This window comes from Aotus nancymaae, unplaced genomic scaffold (assembly GCF_030222135.1).
Source record: "Aotus nancymaae isolate 86718 unplaced genomic scaffold, 86718_ANA_hifiasm-v0.15.2.pri h1tg000018l, whole genome shotgun sequence".
NCBI lineage: Eukaryota > Metazoa > Chordata > Mammalia > Primates > Aotidae > Aotus > Aotus nancymaae.
This window is the reverse complement of record NW_026988430.1, coordinates 17,118,533-17,142,544: the sequence shown is the minus strand read 5'-3', so window position 1 is coordinate 17,142,544 and position 24,012 is coordinate 17,118,533. Positions and strand designations below refer to the sequence as shown.

Sequence of the window (24,012 nt, the reverse complement as noted above, 5' to 3'; positions counted from 1 at the left end):
GCTCACTGCAACCTCCACCTCTTGGGTTCAAGCGATTCTCCTGCCTCAGCCTCCCAAGTAGCTGGGATTACAGGTGCCTGCCACCACACCCGGCTAATTTTTTTTTTTTCTTTTTTTTTGTATTTTAGTAGAGACAGGGTTTCACCATGTAGGTCAAGCTGGTGTCGAACTCCTGCCCTCAAATGATCTGCCCGCCTCGGCCTTCCAAAGTGCTGGGATTACAGGCATGAGCCACTGTGCCCGGCCAACTACCTGGTCCTTTTAAAGGCTTCAGCCAAGGCTTTGTTGAAGGAGTTAAGAACAGTCACCTCCTGGAGCAGAGTTTGCACTTAGAGAATAGCATCTTAGGCAGAGGGGAATAAACATTTACATACCTCGGAGGCCGCGGGCGTCATGATCTCCCTAATTCAGGATTTCTCAAACTCAGCACTATGGACACTTGGCAGGCTCCGTTTGTGGAGACTGTCCTGTGCATGGTAGGAAGTTTAGCAACCTCTGTGGTTTCTATCCACTGGATGCAAACAGCCCCTCCCTCCCCGGTCATGATAACCAAAACTGTCTGTAGACGTTACCAAATGTCCACTAGGGGAAAAATTGTCACCAGTTGAGAACCGCTGTCCCCCAGGACAATTGTGAGTTGTGTGTGGTGAGTAGGTCTCCTGGTCCTTACCCAGCAGCCATGGACTTACCTAGCAAAGTAGCTAGCAAGGGAAGCAGCGCCCACCCCCAGCCCTCCGAGTTTCTGCCACGCCCCAACCTGCCCATGTGGCCTGGACATGTGGAAATGTGTCAGCAATCATCGCACATCCAAGAGCAGTGCTTGTCCCAGTGCGCAGGCAGCCAACGGCTGGGGACCAGTTTCTTGTGCACAAAGCCTCCAGTGAGTTTTGTTTTGTTTTGTTTGTTTTGTTTTGTTTTGTTTTAGACAATTCAGCTGTTATGCTACAGAGATAACACAGTCAGTCTTCTCAAAAGAACCACTCTGGAAGGGAGAAGAGACAGTGATCCTGTGTGCTAGAGGGCTGCAGTGGGGTTCTGGGGCCCAGACCAGAGCCTCTGAGGAGCCCCATCACCAAATGGCCTTCTTGCTCCAGTGAGAAGCCCCTGGGCCATGTGAAGTCTGGGGGAGCCAGGACCAGAGTCCCTGAGAGACAGGGTCTGGATACTGCTCACCAAGTCTGCTGGATGCTCTCTGGGCCTGGGGTAGTCCTGATGGGATTGAGAGTGAGTTTGTGAGGGTCTTTTGGGGCGGGCCAACACCTATGGTGTGGTATTCATGAAAAGCAATGGATGCAGATTCAGTCTCTGTATGCAACGGCCCTATTCAGAGTTCTAGGAAGAGTCCAGGGCACTTAGACGTGGAATTTTCTCTCTAAAGCACAGCAGTCTACTTGAGCAGACAGAAGTTAAATTGGTGCGTTAAACTAGAAAGCAACAATGAAAGAGACATCACAAGGCCATGCCTTGTCAGGAAGCGGTTCAGGCAGTAAATCCTCTATCTGCCCTACCTGTGAAACTATCTAACTGTCTCTTTACATGCCTGCTTGCCTGTCTACCTGCCCACTACTTATCCATCCATCCATGGACCCATCCATGCATCCATCCATGCATCCATCCGTTCATCCATCCATCCATCTATGCATCTGTCCATCCATTCCATCCATCCATTCATCCTTTCTCTCATACCATCCATCCATCCTCTCACCTATCAACCCCATTCATCCATCTGTCCGTCCATCCATCCATCCATCCATCCATCCATCCATCCATCTTCTCTCTTGTTTGCTTTCTCTCTCTCTCTCTCATTTACAAAACAAAAATGTATGAAGGCCTTCTGTGGGCTGGAGGATATGATATAAGAGCAAACATTGTCCCTATCCTCAACAAACCAACACAGTTAATGAGAGATTAGTCGCACTTGATCAGAGAGTTTGCTGACATGAGTTTGTTCCCTCCATTAGATGGGGAACCCATGGACAGTTGAGAGTGCATTGTCCATCTCTGTATCTCACACAGCCTGTAGCACAGAGCTGGACGCGTAGCTCAAGCATTGCATATGCACTGAATTGACCTGACCTGGGGAGTGGAAAGGGGTTGGGCAGTTCCAGGTTGGTGGGAGAGGGAGAGGGGCAGAAAGGCAGGAATGTTGAGAGGTAAGAAGTGGCCACAGGCATGTGTTGAAATAGGACTTAGAGGACTTTTTGATGGGGAAAGAAAATAGGAACCCATCTCTTGGGCCTCTCTCCCCATTGGGTTTCTGGTTGGAAAGTGGGGCCTCTCGCCCTCCTACCTTCCTTTCCCTTGTTATGCCCTGGGTATGAAATGCAGCCACATGTGATGCATCCTTGGTGATCCCCACATGACAGCCAAAGAGGGGCACAAATCTTGGGGTTTCTATGGGTGGCTGGGGTACCCCTGGGTAAGAGGCAGAGCCTCACTGGCCTGGGCAGGGCTTCTGTTCTTGTCCCTGCTGTTTCCTCAGTGTCTCTGCTGCCCCCAACCCCCTTTTCTCCAGGCTGACCTCTCTATTCTCACAAAGCTGCCCTTTTCCTCCCTGACTTGAAATCTGATAATGAAACTAATACCCAATATTTTTGCCTCCAAGAGATGCAGGAGATAAACAGGAAGGCACGAAGGATTAAGGTGTCTCTCTGAGGAAGGGGCTGGGGACAGGCCGGGAGTTGGGTGACGCCTCTGTGTGAAGCCGAGGGATCCAGATGTGAGCTGCTTTGCCCAATGCATTTTTCCATTTGTGCAGAGAAAATAAAACAAAGAGAAAAGAAAACAAGCTGTAAACTGCTTTGCAGAAGTCTGAGCGTGGGCATTTGCCACTTGATGTCTCCTGACAGCTCCAAGAAGCAGGGGAGGGAAGGGAGCCCTGCCTTTTGATGTTTGCCTCAGAATTTTCTTTAGTGTGACCAGTTGTTTAGGAAGAACCTTTTGTTGGCATAAGGTGCACATGGAAGAGAGCTGCCAGCCCCCAGCTTCCTCTTGGAGTGGGAAAGGTGGGGGCTGAGCTCCCAGAAGGGGCTCAGAGGCTAGGGCAGGCCCCCCTGGGAAATGTGGGACAGCTGCCTTTAGAGAGGAGGACATTTGCCTCCAAGAAGGATGGGACGATGCTGTTGCCGGGCCTTTCCTGCTACAAGGGAGGCCTGAGGAAGTGAGGCCTGGGTGTTCCTTCCAGATCCCTGTCCCCAGGCAGGTGTGACAGGTCCTCTGATTTCTGTGTTTGTAGGAAGATATAGATCCTGGCTGTAGTCTAGACCAGCTGTTACTTCCAGTGATATGGGTCCTTTCTTCTAAGGCAGTGGACCAGGAGCCAGAAGGCTCGGGTTCCTGTCCTGGGTCCCCCTGGCTCTATGGTCCTGGGCTGGTTGGCCATTGCACCTCTCTGAGCAGGCCCCTGTCACTCTTGTGTGGCAAAGTGTGTCCAAAAAGAGTGAATGTGTGCAGGTGTGACAGTCCTCTGAAGGAGGGAAGGTGCAGCTGCAGCCTCTTTCTTTGCACCTGGTTGAACTTAGCCCTGGGGACATTTGCTGGAGGACACTTAGCAAGGCTTTGGGAGTTCAATTTGGCTTCCGGATGCTTTCAGACTTCAGGGCAGAGGCTGTCTTTTTTGCTGCATCCCACACTGCTTTCTCTAGAGCCCCTGTCTACCTCTATTTGTAAATGAAGTGACTAATGGGTGAGTGACTTGGCAGTGACTCTAGGAAGAGCACTTAAAGAAGCTTGTCTTAGCGTCGGAGAGAAAAATTAAAGAGGTGAATGTTTTTCTAAGGATCACAAATTAAAGCAACCTGAATAAGAAACTGTTAAAAATATTTAGAGCTTATATGGCAGAAAAGACAAATGATTTTTCATCCATCCTACATAACATCGCTACACAGCATGAAAAAAGTCCATCTTATTTGAAAACTGGGCAAATGGCATGAACAGGCAATGCACAAAAAGGAATATAAATAGAAAAACAACACATGGAGAAATGCCCAACCTTCCTAGTAATCAAAGACCTGCAAATTAAAATCGTGTGTGTGTGTGTGTGTGTTCTCTCTCAGACAGATTGGCAAAGATTTTTTTAAAAGAATGCTGATACCAAATGCATATTACTCTTTTCAAGCATGTGGTGAAATAGGAGCTCTCATATCCTGCTGATGGGAGTATAAGCCAGTACAACCTTTCTTGAGGGCAGTTTGGCAGTTTGGAGCCAATGTTAAAACACGCAGATTCAAAATTCAACACAGTAATTCCATGTTGAGAAATTTGTGCTACAACAGTAATCAGAGCAGAGCACAAATATATATGTTCAAAGGTGGTTCAAGGTGGTTACCTTAAATAAGGTGTTCAAAGGTAGTTAACATTTATAATAGTGAAAAATGGAAAGTGACCTAGCATCCCAACCCTGGGAGGTCCTTCTTTTTTTTTTTTTTCTTTTTTTTGAGATGGAGTCTTTGTTGCTCAGGCTGGAGTGCAGTGGCACGATCTCAGCTCACTGCAACCTCCGCCTCCTGGGTTCAAGCCATTCTCCTGTCCCAGCCTCCCGAGTAGCTGGGACTGTAGGTGCATGCCACCACGCCTGGCTAATTTTTTGTATTTTTAGTGGAGATGGAGTTTCACCATGTTAGCCAGGATGGTCTCAATCTCCTGACCTTGTGATCTGCCCGCCTCTCAAAGTGCTGGGATTACAGGCATGAGCCACTGTGCCTGGCCAAGGAACATCTTTTAAATGCCTCCACTTCTGACTCCAGGGGGCCCACTATACATAGCCATACAATGCAGTGCCAGACGACTCTTATTTTTTCATTTTTTTGTGATAGGGTTTTACTCTGTGGCTCAGGCTGGAGTACAGTGGTGCCATCTCGGCTCACTACAACATCCACCTCCCAGGTTCAAGCAGTTCTCCTGCCTCAACCTCCGGAGTAGCTGGGATTATAGGCGCAAACCACCACACCCAGCTAAGTTTTATATTTTTAGTAGAGACAAGGTTTTACCATATTGGCCAGGCTGGCCTTGAACTCCTGGCTGCAAGTGATCTGCCCGCCTCCGCCTGCCAAAGTGCTGGGATTACAGGTGTGAGTCACCATGCCTAGCCCAGACAACTTTTAAACATCGTATTTGACATGAGAAAATGTTCATTTGTGAAAAAGAACACCCACAAAACTAGATGTATACAAGTATGATGTATTTTTGTAGGAAAGAATTAAATAACTCCACAACTGAGCAAGTGTTCTTTCTTTTTCCTTTCTCTTCCTGCTTTTGTTTTTCCAGTGCATTAATTAAATACATATTTCTTAGGCTGGGTGCGATGGCTCATGCCTATAATCCCAGCACTTCGGGAGTCCGAAATGGGCAGATCACTTGAGCCCAGGAGTTCGAGACCAGCCTGGGCAACATGGTGAAACCATGTTTCTAGAAAAATTACAAAAAATTAGTTGGGCATGGTAGCATTCACCTGTAGTCTCAGCTACTCAGGAGGCTGAGGCAGGAGAATGGCTTGAACCCAGGAGGCGGAGGTTGCAGTGAGCCAAGATCGCTGCACTCCAGCCTGGGTGACAGAGCCAGACTCCGTCTCAAAAAAAAGACACAGTCATACTGGCGTAGAGCCTACTCTAAGGGCTTTGTTTTAAGACTCAGTCTCCAAATACAGTCACATTCTGAGGTACTGGGAGTTACGGCTTCAACATACGAATTTTGGGAGAACCTCAGCCATGGTACTGTTAAGTGCCTAATAAATGCTTATGGGTGCGAACAGAGGGAGCCAAGGAGGGGCTCCTGAAGCATGAGTCTGACTGCCTGGCTCTGCCAGTGGAGAAGGGAGGCGTTGGGGGGTGGGATTTCTCTTGGCACCCGTGGGTGCCCATCCTCCCTGCACCCCTATGGCTGACACCTCTCCCTGTCTTCCCCCACAGCCTGCAACTGCAACCTGCATGCCCGGCGCTGCCGCTTCAACATGGAACTCTACAAACTCTCGGGGCGCAAGAGCGGAGGCGTCTGCCTCAACTGTCGCCACAACACGGCTGGCCGCCACTGCCACTACTGCAAGGAGGGCTACTACCGCGACATGGGCAAGCCCATCACCCACCGGAAGGCCTGCAAAGGTGAGTACATGGGGCGGGGCAGGGGACTGGGGGGACCCTGGGAACCTCAGTCGTCCCGCTCCTTCCTCACCTCCTTTCTATTTTCTTACAGTCTGCGTACAAATTGGCGTTGACTGAGGTCATCTCTTTCTCTCTCTGTCTCTCTTACACACACACACACACACACACACACACACACACACACTCTCTCTCTCTCTCTCTCTCTCTCTCACAAGGCCTCCCTGGTATTTGGGGGTGTAAGCCATAACAAAGGGGCGATGGAGACATGGCTGAAAGGAGAAGAAGGGAGAAGGTGTGATCCCCTCCAAGGGTGCAGGGCTGCGGCCGCCAACACCTCTCCCTCCCCTCTCCCTCCCGGGCTTCTCCTCTGCACAGGTGTGCTGCATACCAGAGGGCCACGAGTCATGTTCGCTGGGCTTACTGTCTCAGGACAAAGGACTCTCTTTTACCAAATGCACGCAGACGCACTTCTTTGGATATGTGAGCACCATCCCTCACTACCCGCCCCCCTGACACACACACACACACACACATACACACACACGCGCATGTACAGTCACAGCAAGGTCGGCAGTTTCAGGAGCAGGGGCTCAGAAGGAACATTTAATCCATCTGCAAATAGCTTTGCTTCTCAGGCCAAAAAAGAAAAAAGATGGGAGACTCTATTTTTGTCCACTGAAGCAAGTCCTAATGTTTTAACTTTCTGCTGTTTGTTTTTCTCCTACCAACAAAAATGAAGCAATGGTCAGATGATTCAGAGAAGCTGATGAAATGCCAGGAAATTTAGTGATACTGGAGGGTGAGAAGTGGGGCCCCCCCATCCTACAATAGCTTTTGGGAATTCCAGGAACCAGGGCTTTCCGGCTCCAAAACTTGTGGCCTAGGACTAGGGCCTGCAGTGAACATGGTTTCCCAAGAGGGGATTTACCTCTGAAGGCTCTTGGGCAGCACCTCAGCATGGGTGGGGTCCTGACCTGGATACTTGTATAGACCCTGGCTCAGCAGGGTCCCAAGCCATGGCAGACAGGCCCAGGTCCATCTGCAGGAGAGAAACCTTTCTGTGGCCACCACTTAGCATGTGGATGAAGCAAAAGTGTCATCTCCTTAAAAGGAAGTCCACCAGATGTGGGACACTTGTGTGCAGGACTGGCTAGATAATTTGCAGGGCCCAGTGCAAAATGAAAATAGGGGCTTCCAGCACTTTGGGAGGCTGAGGCGGGCAGATCACCTGAGGTCAGGAGTTCGATACCAGCCTGGCCAACATGGTGAAACCCTGCCTCTACTAAAAATACAAAAATTAGCTGAGTGTGGTAGTGTGTGCCTATAATCCCAGCTACACAGGAGACTGAGGCAGGAGAATCGCTTGAACCCGGGAGGTGGAAGTTGCAGTGAGCCAAGATTGCACCACTGCACTCCAGCCTGGGTGACAGAGTGAGACTCTATCTCAGAAAAAAAAGAGAAAGAAAATAAGGGGCTTTTAATTCCAAAGCTATTAAGAATTTTGAAACAAGGACAACAGAGTTTCAACCAAGCTGGTGCCTTTCTGAGCACGGGGCCCATGAATCCAGCCCAGCCCTGCTTATGTGGAACACTTTTCTCAAAATAAAATAAAATAGAATAAAATAAACAGGTTCCCAATCTGTCTCCTCCAGGAGAAGTCCCTTGATTCCGCTGTGCAGGCGTGGGTAGAGTGGCTCCCAAGATGCAAGCAAGATGTCCTTCTGTGTCTGTAGACTTAACAGCTGCCTCTGGTGGTTGCCAAGAGAAACATGAGCAGAAAGGTAGCTGGGCTGTTTCCACGTTTTTTAAAAAAATCATGATTCAAGGTGGGAATCCCCCAGAAGACTGAGCAGAAAATGAACGGGAAGGTGGCCCAGGCATAGGGACCCAAGAAACATCTGCAATGCTAAAAAGGTGTGAGCAGGACAAGCCCCGGGAGAGATGGCTTTGGGCTTTCAGAGAACACAGTTGGAAGGTATCCAGCTCCTTTGCCTGTGCCCAGAGTGTTTGTTGTGTCTCTTTTACAGAAGAAATTGAGGTCAGGGGTCTTGTAAACAGCTGGCTTGCACATAAATTTCTTGGGAGTTCAGCCAAGAAATTTTACCCAAGAGCGGCCACTCAGGTGGGCAGTCCTATGCCTGCGAGTGAGAGGGTCTGGGTGAGGAGGGGCAGTGGTCCCTTCCTGTCATGTCAGTTTCCGCTGCCCAAGCAGAAGTGTATGTTTCCCAGGGAGGTAAGAAGGAGCAGGGCCTGGTCACATCCACCTAACCCCTGTTGGTGTGGGAAGGGAAAAGAGCCATGTGCAGCCTCTCACCACTCAGACTGAGAGATGTCAGGAAGCCACAGGGTCCCAAAAACCTGCAGGTGTTTCTCCAGGGCTCTTTCACTCTGGCTGAGGCCTGATATTGCCCACCTTCCTTTACTGGTTTCTAGGAGGGTCAGATGTAAATAGATGAGGGTATATTCTTGTTTAACAATTTCCAATACTGTGGCCAGCCTAGGCAGCTGTGTCTTCCTTCCCAGCCTTGGACAGCAGCTGCCCCTACCTTGGTGAGAACTCTGGGAGAATGACTCATAGTAGGGGAAAACCTAAGAATGGCTTAAGCTCAGAAAGACACAGGCAAATTCTGCTCAGAAAGACTCAGGCAAATTCATATTCCTGAAATATGGTAGGAAAGGGTGGGACTCTTAGTGCCTCTTGACTGGGGAGGAAAGAGTGTTTCAAGGAAACTGCCATCTGATTGGTGAGGAAAGACAGTGCTTCAAGGGACTTGTCACCTGATTGGTGATGGAAACTACACTTAAAAATAATTGCCACCTGATTGGTGAGGAAAGACAGTGCTTTGAGGTTTCTGCTTTCTGATTGGTGAGAAAAAGCATTGTCTGAAGGGCTCTGCTTCATGATTGGAGAGAAAATGTCTGCTCTCTGATTGGTGAGCAAAAATTTGACACAAAAGGCCCAGCCATCTGATTGGTGAGGAAAGACATCTCTGGAAAGTCCAGATCTTTCCTCTCAGCTCTTGGGCTGTCATGCTCTTAGGGGATATGGGACATTTCCCACCGAAAAAGAGGCCCTGAGAACTTGGCAGGAACCATCTTTAGGAGAAGTTCAGATGCCGGCGGGATGTGTACCCTTGAGATCTTCACACAGGGGTCTCATGGTCAACCCCCTACCACCACCACCACCACAAGCGTCTCCTGCCTTGTGTTGCCAGGGCCAGATGGTTCAAGGAAATGGTTTCTTGGGCAGAAGCACTTTGGCTCCAGTATTTGATCTTTGACAGTTTGCTCTCAGAGGCTTCTGAAATTTTGTAGGTTTGGTGCTGCCCCTAGACCCTGGCTTTTTTTGTTGTTGTTGTTTAGACAGAGTCTCTCTCTGTCATCCAGGCTGGAGTGCAGTGGGGTGATCTTGGCTCACTGCAACCTCCGCCTCCCGGGTTCAAGCAATTCTCCTGCTTCAGCCTCCCTAGTAGCTGGGATTACAGGTGTGTGCCACCATACCCAGCTAATTTTTGTATTTTTAGTAGAGACGGGGTTTCACCATGTTACCCAGGCTGGTCTCGAACTCCTGATCTCAGGTGATCCGCCTGCCTCAGCCTCCCAGAGTGCTGGGATTACAGGCGTGAGCCACCGTGCCTGGCTGGTTAGGCCCCAGCTTTTGAGATTGACTTCCGGGAGCCCCATCATAGGCCTTCAGGTGAGGGCTGCACTTCTTTGTTTCAAATTTCACAGGGGAACAGGGACAAAGGGCAGGGGTTCTTGACTCCTAAATTGGCTTGGGAATGGCCTCTGGGGCCTCTTTACCCCCCACTTCTCAGGGCCTGGGCAGGGGGCCGAGGCCACCCATATATTGCTGGTGATTGGCTGACGGGACCTTGTCCAGTGTAGAGCAGGGGTGACCCAGACAAGAACAGCCTGGCATAAGGGCATCAGATTCCAAACATTACTACGTAGTTGCCCCATTTGGGAAGTTTTGTAACAACAAATTTGTTGGGTCCTTTCTACCCTCCCCTGGTTTAGAAGCAAACCAGGGCTGACAGGGTTGGTGCGTACAAAGGACTGTAATAAACATGCCCAGGGAACAGGCGGCTGCACTCTCCAGCTATTCAGTGCGATTTCACAGCACTGGGACGGCCTCATTATGGTGCGAGCTGTTGTCCTATACAAAGTCAGATGAGATAAATTTCTCCCTTTTCTCCGCGGAATGGTTTGTGAATGATACTCGTCTTGGAATCTATCAAAAGCTAGGAGGTTTTGTTTACCATTTGTCTTCTTTATGGACTTTGGGGGCTCTTGCTCTTTAGAGCGGGCAAAGACGACGTTGCTATTTAACCATTTCAGCCATGCCCCCATTGATAACAATATTAATTTATCATTTTCCCAAACCATCTGTGATGGATAAAGACATTCCAGGAGTCTCCCGTGAACCGAATTGTGATGAGAATTAAGAAATTAACCACTGCATCCAGCATCCCCATACAAAGGGCTTGCATTCCATGTCACTGAGCTGCCTGTTTGCTTCTCTCATTGTGCCTTCCCCCTTCGAGCTCACAGTTCATGTGGCTGAATGAAGGCTAAGAAGGTGCTCGAGTCCCAGGAAGATGTGATAATTAGCCAGGGCAAAAGCACGCAACCATCCTCACATCTTTGCTAGGACATTCTTGCGACCTCTGTCCACCCCTTATTTCTTCCGGCAGCTCAGCCAAGGGGAAATGAATGCCACAGTCTTGCCCGCTCTGTTTCCCTGGGCCACTGTGTGTGTGGGGGGCTCCCCACGACTTTCTCATTGGTAATTCTCTGGCTTCACTTCATGACGTCATCAACATTATTTGTCTGTAACTTACCTGTGAGTCTCACCCTTGGCCGTGCATTGGAACCACTTGGGGAGATTTAAAAATACTGTGCCACCTGGATCCCACTCCCAGAAATTCTGGTTTAATTAATGGGATGAGATCTGGGCATTGGGAATTGGAAAAGCTCCCCAGGTGATTCTAATGTGTAGCCAACACTGAGAACCACAGAGAATAAGAAATGAGGATGGTGAGTTGCTCTCGGTGGTGTTAAGGAGAAGACTTGTAGGCAGCCTAGACCCCAGGTTTATTCTTTTGAGGAGAGAGATTGATAATCAATGAATTTAAATGTTTTTTATGATTCTCTTGATGAAAACTGGGTGGGTGGGCATTTAAATTTCTTTTTTATTTTTTTGAAACATTGTCTTGATCTGTTGCCAGGCTGGAGTGCAGTGGCACGATCTCAGCTCACGGCAACCCTCCACTCCCTAGTTCAAGCGATTCTCCTGCCTCAGACTCCTGAATGCACCACCATGTCCAGCTAATTTTTGTATTTTTAGTAGAGATGGGGTTTCACCATGTTGGTCGGGATGGTCTCAATCTCCTGACCTCGTGATCCACCTGCCTTGGCCTCCCAAAGTGCTGGGAATACAGACGTGAGCCACTGCGTCAGGACCCTAAATTTTTTAGATTTGAAAAATCTTACCGGGCAAGGCTCGGAGCTTAGCTAGTGCAGCCTGATCAAGGCATAAGTCAGACAGTCATCAGTGCCAGATAGATAGTGTGTGCATGTGTGTGCGTGAATATGTATATTTAGATCCGATCATTTGTGGATTTATTCACAGCACAGCAAAGTTCCTGGGCCCCTGCCCTTCTTGGCCTTTCTGACTCTAAGACATTATCCACCTACCCTACAAAAGCTTTAGGGCACCCTTTCAATATGTGGGTCCCTTGTCACATTTCCATTATCCGTATTTCCATTTTCGTGTTTTTTGGGGGGTTCAGGGAAAAGGGTTGGTCACCTGAGGCAGGAAGGAACTTAGTGGCTGGAGCAGCTCCAGCTTTGAGGACAGAGACCCCAACCCAAGGAGTGGCCTTCATGATGACCAGGTAAGGTTAGTACCTACTGGGAGAGACTGACACCTTAGATACTACAGTCGGGAGAGAGAATTCCCAGTGGAAGAGCTTCACCCCAACTGTGATCTGTGTGGATGCATCTTTTCACTTGGGGGACACAACATCCCTACCTAGAGATTTGGCTCCATGTTCAAAGTCTATAGGGTGTCAGATAAGCCTGGTGACCTCTCTGGACCTGTCTCCTCATCTATGGGATTATATTCGGGTTTCTGGCCTCTGAATCCCTTCCAGCTTTGACATTCCACATTCCACATGCTTCTCAAATAGTCAACGTCTTAGGAGAACCTGATACAATAGGACAATTCTTTGTAGCAGTGAAGTTTGTGATTTGGTGACTCAGAAAAGCTGGTAGAGCCAGGAAATTAAGTGGAGGTGGTTTTATTCTTAAGTCTTTACAGATGAAAAGAGCCCCTGATCTTGTGACTCCACCCATGTGGCGCTCTGTGCCAAACGGGATCTTCTTGGCCCAGCTGTTCTCATTCCCTGGGCGTCCTTGGCCAGTCTGTGTTTTCACCTCCCTGGATATGAGTTCCCTCATCTCTCAGGCCCACTCTCATCCCCAAATGCCACATAGAAATTCCTGGAGGATCAGCCAGGCGCAGTGGCTCACACCTGTAATCCCTGCACTTTGGGAGGCCAAGGCGGGTGGATCACCTGAGGTTAGGAGTTCAAGACCAGCCTGGGCAACATGGTGAAACCCCATCTCTAGTAAAAACACAAAAATTAGCCAGGCTCGGTGGCACATGCCTGTAATCCCAGCTACTCAGGAGGTTGAAGCAGGAGAATTGCTTGAGCCCGGGAGGCGGAGGTTGCAGTGAGCCGAGATTGTGCCATTGCATTCCAGCCTGGGCAACAAGAGTAAAACTCTGTCACACACACACACACACACACACACACACACACACAAAAGAAAGAAAATAAATTCCTGGAGAATCTCCAGGGGTTTCTGTACGTGAGCAGAAAAGACTCCTGATCATTGAGCTCCCCAGGGTAATGGAAGTTCTGGGTTTGGCCAGAGTGTTAAGGGCATTTTACTTGGGGAAATAGTGTCTTTCGGGCTTTTGCTGCCAGCAGAGCACTTGTGGGGCCGTGGGCAGGTGGCGTGGGGGTAAACAGGTTTGGGATGCACAGCTTTGAAAAGATTGAAGTTGGAGTTATTCACACCAGAGTTCAGGTTCCACCTCTGGGGGCAAGACATTTATTCTTGGGAGCCTCAGTTTTCTTACCTGCAAATGAGGATTATAGTCCCTCCTCCCTCCTCTCCCTCCTAGGGCTATGATGCGGATTACATGAGATGACGTGGAGGACATGCTGGCATATTGGAGCATGCATTCCATACATGGTAGCTATTATGATTATTTGTGCAAGTCGGGGAAAACAGAAAAGCTAGAGCCTCCGCCATTGTCAGCACACACGCAAAGCAGAGGCGCTTCCCTGGCTCTCCGGTTGCTTCAGTTCTTTCCATGAGGTGTGGGCTTTGCAGCCAGTTCCCCCAGGACTGGGCAGGGCCCTGGGGATTGGCCCTAATGCTGTTGTACACTCTCAATAAAGAATTTCCATGCTTTGGGAGCAAAGATGACAGGTCGAAGGGCAGAGATGTGCCTGGCAGCTGCTTGTGGAGATGCAGCACAGGGAGGAGGGGACAGGCCGCGCACATCCAGATCCGGTTCTGGAAGTGCCAAGGAAGAGCAGGCAGCCTCTGAGGGACTCCTTGATTGGACTGGGACTTAGGGCAGATGGGAGGCCTGAGCTGGCCTGAGCTGCTTCACTTGCGGCACAGGCCCAGGGCCCAGCTTCCTGGCCCCAGCTGTGTCATACAACCCTGCCCTCCTGCCCCAAGCTCCTGTCATGCACACACACACACACACACACACACACACACACACACAGAGAACCATTTGCAAGACCTGTGCTTTTCGCCTTGGCTGTAAAACAGGTGCAGGAAGACGATAGTTAACTAGATCACGGAGTGTCAAATAACCCAGTTTGGGATTATGGGGCTCCCCTCCCCGCTCCACTTCCTGCTGTCTGCACCTTGATCCGAAAGTGGCAGAGAAAGGAGAGGCTGTGCAACTTGAAACATTTATTCTTTTGTGCCTCGTTAGCAACTGCTGGGGGAAAGGAAAGCGTACTTTCGGAGGAGGTTGACACAGACAGCTGAAATGACGTTTGGGGATTATCTTCGGATTTCAGCAATCCTCCCTTGTTAACACAGAGAATTTAAGAGTAGAGAGTGCAGTGGCACTGGACCGCGGGTGACCTGGGATGGGAGGGGACTGTCACTCCACCTGCCTCCTCATTCTTTCCTCCAGATGTGCAGGGGAAGCAAAATGCCCCCCTCCCCACCAGGAAAGGACGGCAGATTGACCTGAGTTACATCCAGATTGGTGACAAGATTGTTTGTTCATTTGATTCAGCACGTTTGTATTGCGTGCTAGACACGGTCCCTTGGAGCTTGCTTTTTGATGGGAGGTTGACAATAAACAAAGAAGAAAAAGGAAGATAATGGCTGATAGTGGCGGGTTCCATGGAGGAAAGCAGCAGAGTGGAAGGAGAGCGTAACCGGAAACTGCACTACGCAGTGGCCCTGGCGGGGCTTCCTGCAGACAGGACTTTTGAGATCAGACCTGGGGTGTGGGGAGAAAACAGCCACAAGGAGGTTGAGGGAAGAGCATTCTAGGAAGAACCAAAGTCTAGAAGCAGGAAAGGGCTTGGTGGGCCTTGGTCAGAAGGGAAGAGAGGGAGGAAGAAGTGGGTAGAGTTAGCTCCTTGGTGTCTGGAGAGGGCTTGGGTCCCACTCTATGAGCATTGAAAGGCTGTAAGGAGAGTGACCTGAGTGATGTGTCAGGCTCACCTTTTAAGAAGCTCCTTCTGTAAGACAAGCCACAGACGAGGAGAAGACACTTGCACATCCCACATCTGATGGAGGACTTGAATCCCAAATATGTAAATAACACTCAAAATTCAATGACAAGAAAACAAACAACCCAACTAAACATGGGCAAAATACTTGAATGAAAGTATCTTCAAAGATGGGCAGATCACAAATAAACACATGGAACGCCCTTAGTCATTAGGGAACCGCAACAAGCCTGCGACAAGGGCTGGGTGTGGTGGCTCACGTCTGTAATCCCAGCACTTTGGGAGGCCGAGGCAAGTGGATCACCTGAGGTCAGGAGTTCGAGACCAGCCTGGCCAACATGGTGAAACCTTGTCTCCACCAAAAATATGAAAAAAATTAGCTGGACATGGTGGCATGTGCCTGTAATCCCAGCTTCTCGAGAGGCTGAGGCAGGAGAATCACTTGAACCCAGGAGGTGGAGGTTCCAGTGAGCCAAGATTGTGCCATTGCACTCCAGCCTGGGCAACAAGAGTGAAACCCCATCTCAAAAAAAAAAAAAAAAATGATGAGATACCACTGTACCCCTGTTAGACAATTCCAAGTGCTGGTGAGGACTAGGAACAGCTGGAACTCTCATGCACTGCTGGAGAGAATTCAGAATGGCACCGTAGCTCTGGGAAACAGCTGGGCAGCGTTTAGAAAGTTAGACATAGACCTTCTGTAATACTCAGCAGTCTCACTCCCAGGTATTTATCCTAGATAGATGAAAATTTATGTTTACATAAAAGCCTGTACACAGATGTTTATAACAGCATCATTCTTAATTGCCCAGAATTGGAAACAGCCTGGATGTGCTTCTGTGGGTGAGTGGATAAGCAAGCTTTGGCACATTTATGCGAAGAAATACCACATAGCAATGAAAATGCATGGCCTGTTGATTCGTGCAACATCAATGGATCTCAAATGCATCTTGCTAAGTGAAAAAGAGTAGTCGCAAAAGATGACATACCATAGAATTCATAGTTTCATTTGCACATCCTGTACACACAATGCACATACAGACAACCTCAGAATAAGACATTCTGAAAAAGACGAAACTATAGGGACAGGACAACAGGTCAGCGGTTGTCTAGAGCAGGCGGAAGGCTGCCCACCAAGAAGGAGCAGGAGGGAGTTCTTTTCTTTAATGGCACGATCTCAGCTCACCACAACCTCCGCCTCCCTGGTTCAAGCAATTCTCCTGCCTCAGCCTCCTGAGTAGCTGGGATTACAGGCATGTGCCACCATGCCCAACTAATTTTGCATTTTCAGTAGAGACGGGGTTTCTCCATGTTGGTTAGGCTGCTCACGACCTCCCGACCTCAAGTGATCTGCCCACCTTGGCCTCCCAAAGTGCTGGGATTACAGGCATGAGCCACTGCACCCGGCCTCAGAGGAGGTTCTTGAGATTGCTGGATTGTTTTGTATCCTGGTCATGGTGATGGTTATAAGAATCTATGCACATGATAAAAACCCATAAAACGACACAAAAAAAAGTGAATTTTACTCTATGCAAATTAAACAATAGCAATAAGAAGAAACTCCTTCCCTAGGCTCTGACGCTGCATCTTTGGGCCTCCTTGTTCTCCATCTCACATACCTCCAGGCTCTGAACTCACTGAGAGACCAGCCACCGTGGGTCAGTATTACCTTCCCACCCCTGGCCTCTCTGTCTGCCCCAACTCCGAAAAGCTCTGCCTATCCTGTGCCTTCCCTGCCACCTGACATTAGGTCCCCTCCATTCCAAGAACGCCCTGCTGGCCTTCCCATGTTTCTTCTCTTGGTTGCTGATCCTTCACCCCTGTTTTGGGGAGTGGGGAAGAAATGGGTGCTTGGACACCTCTTTGTGCCTGACATCCTCTTCTCTCCAATATCACCCCTAGTAGGGGTCCCTCCAGGCTTCCCCCAAGAGGCCTGACACCCACAAGAGATATGGGGACCTGGGGAGCCTTCGGATCCTTCTTTTTTTTTTGTTTGAGATGGAGTCTCCCACTGTCGCCCAGGCTGGATTGCAGTGGCGCGATCTCAGCTCACTACAGCCTCCGCCTCTTGGGTTCCAGCGATTCTCCTGCCTCAGCCTCCCAAGTAGTGGGGATTACAGGCACCTGCCACCACGCCTGGGTAGCTTTTTGTCTTTTTAGTGGAGACAGGATTTCACTGTGTTGGTCAGGCTGGTCTCCAACGCCTGACCGCATGATTCACCTGCCTCGGCCTCCCAAAGTGCTGGGATTACAGGTGTGAGCCACCACACCTGGGCCCCTGGATCCTTCTTTACTCTGAAGATGCCGGCCCTTGCTGTCTCTGCGGACTGTCCTCACTGCACCAAGCATACTGCTGCAGCTTCCCCCACTCCCAATCTCTACATTGGCCAAAGAGCAGCCTGGCCCATGCAGTGGGGCCTGTCCATAGGGCCCTGTCCACCCCTACTTTCTTTGTGGATGGCGTCCATCTATGCAGACTGGTCCTACTCAAAGCAGGGAAGACTGTGTCCCACCAACCCAGGAGGGCCACAGGCAGAAGCAGCACTTTGGCCTGAGCTGCAGGCCTTGAAGTCACGTGGAGCCTCACAATTGGCTCCAGGGATCAGCCATCTGTGGGGAAACTTGGCAAGATTTCCACATTCACAGGCCAGGTGTGGTGGCTCACGCCTGTAATCCTAGCACTTTGGGAGGCCAAGGCCGGTAGATTGCCTGAGCTCAGGAATTTGAGACCAGCTTGAGGAATACAGTAAAACCCCATCTCTACTAAAAGTACAAAAAATTAGCCCGGTGTGGTGGCACACACCTGTAATCCCAACTACTCAGGAGGCTGAGGCAGGAGAATCACGTTAACCCAGGAGGTGGAGGTTGTAGTGAGCCGAGATTGCACCACTGCACTTCAGCCCAGGCGACAGTGCGAGACTCTGTCTCAAAATAAATCAATCATAATAATCAGCTCTTTAAAGCCCCTATGTCCAAATACATCTAACTTTGAAGTACTGGGAATTAGGGTTTCAATATCAGCATTGTGTGTGATAGGGAGGACCCAGTTTAGCCCATAGCACAAGGTCAGGCCAGAAGCTGAACTTCAGGATGGGCCAGAGGCCTGGGTGGTGGCCATGGGTGGTGTCTGAAGTGACTGTGGTTGTCCTATCTCCCCTGTCCTACCTGGAGCTGCTCCAGAGAGGCTCATGCCAAGCTGACTTTCCTGTCTTCCACGAGTACGTGCCCTTGCATTGCTGCAATTTGAAGTTCCTGCCTGACCCCAAGAGGCCCTGGAGCCAGAGTCCTCAGGAAAAGTAGCCGGACCTCTGGATAGGAGCCCAGGACAGAGTTCCAGAAGGCCTTGATGTGCACTGCAGTGGAGAGGGTGCCAGCCTTAGTAGTGTCTCCTCCCTGGCAGAGCCCGTGGGCCTTCAGGGATCCCACACAGAGAGTGTCAGAGGGAGTGGGGGAAGGTGGCTACTTGGTCACAAAAAGTGGAGGATGAGAACCGCCTGCCATCCAGGTCTGCTTTGCCAGGAAGCCCGCGGGTACCGCCTCTCTTCTCCGACAAACTGAATCTCAACAAGATTCTGGCATCATGCAGGCGGGTGCTGGTGCGGGCAGAGCCAGAAGTAGGTGTGTACGGAAGACCCGGTGTGTCCTGTAACAGGAACCCTTTCCCCTGGCATCTTGGCAAGACACTGTGAGGGATAGCAGCAGAGTGGGTGATGGTCAGAGGGTGGGGGCTGCCGCCCTGGATCCTTTGGATCCAGCAGGGAGACAAAAACCTTAGCCTGTTAAGTTGCAAGTCACTGTGGTGGGACTTCAGAGGGAGACCCTTGTCCTCACAGAAGAGCCATCAGAGAGAGAAAGGCACTAGTCCAGGGTCACTGGGAGGGTAGGGGCTAGACCTGGGTCTCCTCTCACCCATCTGAAAGCACGTGGGTCACCTGAGCTGTCTGTCCGTCTCATGACCCAGAGCAAGGACCGCCGGAGTTCTCTGCTTCACTGGGAGGCTCTCCAGCTTGCTGTGTTCATGGGAAACCTGATCCTGCCACGTTCTCAGGGACCTGGGCTTCCGTCTGGCCTCACCTTTCTCTTTATGGAAAAAAACCTTGGGTAGTTTGTTTCCCATGGCCAGGTGCCGCCTACTCTGCGCACACGGGGTGACCTGCATGGAAGGGATTGACCTCCCTCTGAAAAAAGTGGCTGACTTCCAGGGACATGGGGGCCATCCAGCGGCTTCCTGTGGTGGAAGACGCTCTGACCCAGACAACGTTCTCAGAGGAATTAGGGAGGCTCTCTCTTTGTCCCCCTCACCGGAACCCCCCTCCATTCACCTAACTTCCACCTTCTCCCCGGCTCACTCCACACCTCGCCTCCCTTCCCCACTGGGACCCTGTCTGTCTGTGTCTGTGTGTGTCTTTGTGGACCTGAGTATATGTCTGTGTGTAGGTGAGTTAATAGATAAGAATCCGTGTGTTTGTGAGTCTGTGTGTATATGAGAGGGAGGGAGAGAGAATTAGCAGGAGTTTGCTTGTGTCTGTGTGTTTCTGGAAATCTGTGTGAGTTTCTGTGTTAGTGGGAACTTTGGTGTGTCCGTGTGTGCGTGCGTATTTCAGGGTCATGGGACTGCAGTGGATGCCTCTGACTTTCTCTTCCTCAAGTGTCTCTTCCTTTGGCACTGCTGGCCTGATTCTCCTTTCCAGGCCATAGAGGAACCCACTATGGCATTGTCATCTGTCAACTCTCCCTACACCTTGAAACTCACCCTTTGCACAGAGGGTTTAATGTGGGCCATCTCTGTGAATTTTTAGGAAAAGTTTTTACTTTGGGGTTCTTTGGCTGGGGATTGAGAATGAATTCCATGCAAGTCTGTTAGGACCACATTGGGTACAGGTAATGGAAAACCTGCTTCGTGTTACAAGCTAGGAGCTTAATTCTCCTTGCAGAACAAGAATGACAAAGGGGGCCATCTAGAAAGCATGGTTCCCTCAGAGATCCAGGCCCTTACCCCTCTCTGCACAGGCCCCAGCCTTCTGCAGTTTTCTTTGCTGGTCCGTGGTCTCCTCTGTCTTGCACATTTCATAGGGCTGTTGCAAGGACCAAGGGATTTGACGCGTACGAGAGAGCGTGGATGTGCTAAGGAGTTTGCAGGAGTTGCATGGGGCGGCTCCTGCTGAAAAATACTCTGCCTTGGACAGACCCTTTGGGACCCCGATTGCCTCCCTTCCTAGAACAATGATCTGCTGGTGTGGAAACACAAGTCAGTCTGCCGTGTCCATCAACCAGACTCGTAGGTCAGATGCTTGCAGAATCTTAGGAGAAAGATTTGGAAACCCAGCAGCAAGTGTCAGCTCATGTTGAACCAAAGGCTGGGCCCTTAGGAAGTGCCTGCTGCACACAGCAGACGCGGTGACCCTGCTGTTCCCGAGGGCAGCCCTCACTCCGGCACACCTCAGCCACTGCCAGCCCAGGCAGCTAAGCAGGTTACCGCTGCAAGGGGCCGTGGGGAAGAACAGTGCACCATCCTGACTCCACCCAGAGTCTGCTCTGGGTCTGCCGCTGCCAAGATAAAGACAACCCGGGCCAGTGGTGGTGTCCACCTGTGACTTGGCTCTGAACCTGCAGTGACTGAGCAACCTTTGGTGAGCACCCTTCAGCTGAGTCCGAGGATCCAGAAGTGACTGGTGCACAGCTGTGTTCCATCAGCACCGAGGGGAGAACTTGGCACAAATCTTAGGATTACTAGCTGGCTAAGGGAGGTCAGCTGGTCTGAGCCCCTGGAGTCCCCCCCTGAGCCCCTGATGCTCACGCTTGCATCACGGCTTGGGACAGTAGGAGCCTGTGCTGTGGTCCTCTGTGTTCTCATGGCCTACTTAGAGGCACTGCCCATGCTCCCTCTCCCTTCTTACCATGGGATGAATTTAAGAGGCCATAGGGGAAGGTCAGAGGCCTCTCCAGCCTCCCTTCCTCCCCTCCTCCTCCTCAGCATGCCTCCATGGGCCATCAAGGCTGGATCTTGTCTTACTATTGAGCGAAAAAGACAAACTATAGAGAATGAACTTGAATTTAGGGTACATCTAAGAAGACAACTTCCTAACAAAAGGCATTACTTCTGGCCAGGAGCAGCAGCTCATGCCTGTAATCCCAGCACTTTGGGAGGCTGAGGCAGGCAGATCACCTGTGGTCAGGAGTTCAAGACCAGCCTGGCCAACATGGTAAAACCCCATCTCTACTAAAAATACAAAAAATTAGCCGGCTGTGGTGGCGTGTGCCTGTAATCTCAGCTACTCGGGAGGCTGAGGTAGGAGAATTGCTTGAACCTGGGAGGCGGAGGTTGCAGTGAGCCAAGATTGCATCATTGCACTGCAGCCTGGGCAACAAGAGTAAAACTCTGTCTCAAAAAAAAAAAAAAAAAAGCATTACTTTGATGTGTAAGAAGTAATGGCGAGACTGGAGAGCAGTTCCATCTGCCTCACAGGCAGGGAGCCTACAGGCTGCCCCCGGGCCAGGGCCTGTGACCCCACCCTCCTCCCACCCAGCCCTGGACCCTCACTCCCAGTGTTCCCAAGAGCTTTTGCATGCCCAGACACAACTTCAACAAACAATTCCTCACATTCTTCTCCTGTCCTCCTTCCTCCCTCCCTCCCTCCTCCTCCTAATTCTCCTCATTGGCCACTCCTGGGTCTGAGGCCAGCTGGGCTGGGAGAGTCCGTGTTTTTTGTTTTGTTTTGTTTTGAGACGAAGTCTTGCTCTGTCGCCCAGGCTGGAGTGCAGTGGTGCAATCTCAACTCACTACAACCTCCACCTCCCGGGTACAATGATTCTCCTGCCTCAGCCTCCCAAATAGCTGGGATTACAGGCGCTCACCACCACACCTGGCTAATTTTTGTAATTTTAGTAGAGACGGGGTTTCTCCATGTTGGCCAGGCTGGTCTCCATCTCTTGACCTCATGATCCACCCATCATGGCCTTCTGAAGTGCTGGGATTACAGGCGTGAGCCACCGCGCCCGGTTGGAGAGGCTGTGTTTTGAGCCTCACTCAAGCCAAGCAGTGCTTGCTGGGAAGTTCTAATCTGGCTCCTTTAGAGTCTCTGCTCTCACTTGTGTTCTTGGTTTTTTTGGAGCTCATTAGCAGCCACCAGGGGCCACCCGAAATTGCTGCAGGGCACATTGCTGCAGAGGACTCTCCACCTCCTCCAGCCTCCTGGGCAGGGTGTGGGCAGGACATTAGCTCCTTCCTTTGGTCTTCCCCTTCCCCACCACGCTCTGAGGCCACTGCCTAGGTTCAGGGAAGCCGGACTTAGCAGGCAGCGCTGGTGTCCTGTGCCTGTAGGTAGAGCTGTTCTGTGTTGGCAGGACGTCCTCCCAAGGTCCTGTGGCCACTCTGTTACTGGAATTGGCTCCTTAGGATACAGCAACAGAGCCTCATTGAAGTATGACAGGGTGGACAACCCCACCTCCCCACCCTTTCAAGGCCAGGAGGAGGGCTGGGGCCTGCTCCGTGGAGCCGTAGCTGCTGGCCTGAGAATCCCACCCTTGCATCACCTCCCGGCTTGGCCATTCCCTTCCCGCGAGGCTCTGGGAGTTTCCTTTACCTCTCCCGTCTTTGTTTGCACATTTAATCAGGGCTTTAAACTACACGATCACCGTGACCCTTTCTAGTGCTACAATTTATGGGTTTTTTGATTCAGAAGGCTGTGCCTTGGCTGCCCGACTGCAAAGCAGGGTCAGGGTGTAGGGGCAGCAGCCGGGGGAGCTACCCTTCCCTGTGACTCCCTCTAACCTGGCAAACCCCAGAGCTTCATCAGGCCTCAAACCCCACTCCTTCCACGCCCTGGGTCAGCAAGAAGACGTGGGGGCTGGGGGCTGTGAGCTGGTCGAGGACAGAGTGAAAGCACATAGGCTGACCCTGTCAAGGGAAGGTGTACCCCCAAATCCTGACTCCTTCAGCCAGGCGTGATCAGCGCTGCGGGCTCTGCATTCTGGAGAAGGGATTTGAAACCCTTCCTCCTGGGCTTTGGAAGGGCTCCCCCGCTTCACTTTCCTGCAGCCAAAGCAGTCCTTTCGGGGGGTCCATTTTGGTTTTTATTCTCCATTTCCAGGTAGGCGGGTGGGCAGCGTCAGAGCTTCCAGAGTGTGTCTGGGCTTGGCTGCGTCTGTTCTGTGTCACTGCTCTTCCTCCTGGGTGGGGTCCATGGAGGCATCCCTGGGTAGGGAGGGCTCTGGCTCTGGGGGGATGCACTGGTCCCTTCCCCCTTGTCTGACCCTCCCATTTTGTGTTCTCTGCAGCCTGTGATTGCCACCCCGTGGGTGCTGCTGGCAAAACCTGCAACCAAACCACCGGCCAGTGTCCCTGCAAGGACGGCGTGACGGGTATCACCTGCAACCGCTGCGCCAAAGGCTACCAGCAGAGCCGCTCTCCCATCGCCCCCTGCATAAGTATGTGCAGGCACCTGCTTTCCAAGTCTCTGGGTTTGGGGGCTATGGTGAGCTTTTGAGGATGCTGCTCACTGACATTCAGTGGGTTTTTTTCTTTTTTTTTGAGATGGAGTCTCACTCTGTCACCAGGCTGGAGTGCAGTGGCGTGATCTCGGCTCACTGCAGCCTCCGCCTCCCGGGTTCAAGTGATTCTTCTGCCTCAACCTCCCAAGTAGCTATGATTAAAGGCACATGCCTCCACGCCTGGCCAATTATTGTCTTTTTAATAGAGATGGGGTTTCACCATGTTGGCCAGGCTGGTCTTGAACTCCTGACCTCAAGTGATCCTCCTGCATTTGCCTCCCAAAGCGCTGGGATTACAGGCGTTGGCCACAGTGCCTGGCCTGTTCAGTGGTTTCTGTCGTCAATGTGCATTTCTGCATTCACGGCCTCATGCTCAGTGAGTTTACATGAGAGATTCCCCCCAAGCTCTTAGAGTTCTTGCAGATGCCACAGGGGGCTCAGCAGAGCCAGCCTGAGGCTGTCTATCCTGACAAACACTGAGTCTCCTGTTTCTGGGGGAAAGCAAGCCCCTCTCCTCAGCACTGGCCCCATTCTCACTGTCCACCTTGTCCCTGGATCTGGGGTAGACCCATTCCAGGGGCCTCTGCAGTCACTATTGGTGGAATGCTGGCATTCCCTCTGCCCCTGTGGGTTCAGAA

The 24,012-nt window shown here is 51.0% G+C and overlaps 1 protein-coding gene across 1 annotated transcript in view; it reads left to right on the top strand.

The window, feature by feature from the left end:
* The window catches only part of NTN1 (netrin 1), a 218,001-nt gene that overhangs the window by 130,123 nt on the left and 63,866 nt on the right, over nt 1-24,012 (top strand). The window contains exons 3-4 of the mRNA XM_064378317.1: nt 5,907-6,095; nt 23,162-23,311. Coding sequence (XP_064234387.1) covers nt 5,907-6,095; nt 23,162-23,311 — 339 coding nt within the window. The remainder of the gene's footprint in view (nt 1-5,906; nt 6,096-23,161; nt 23,312-24,012) is intronic.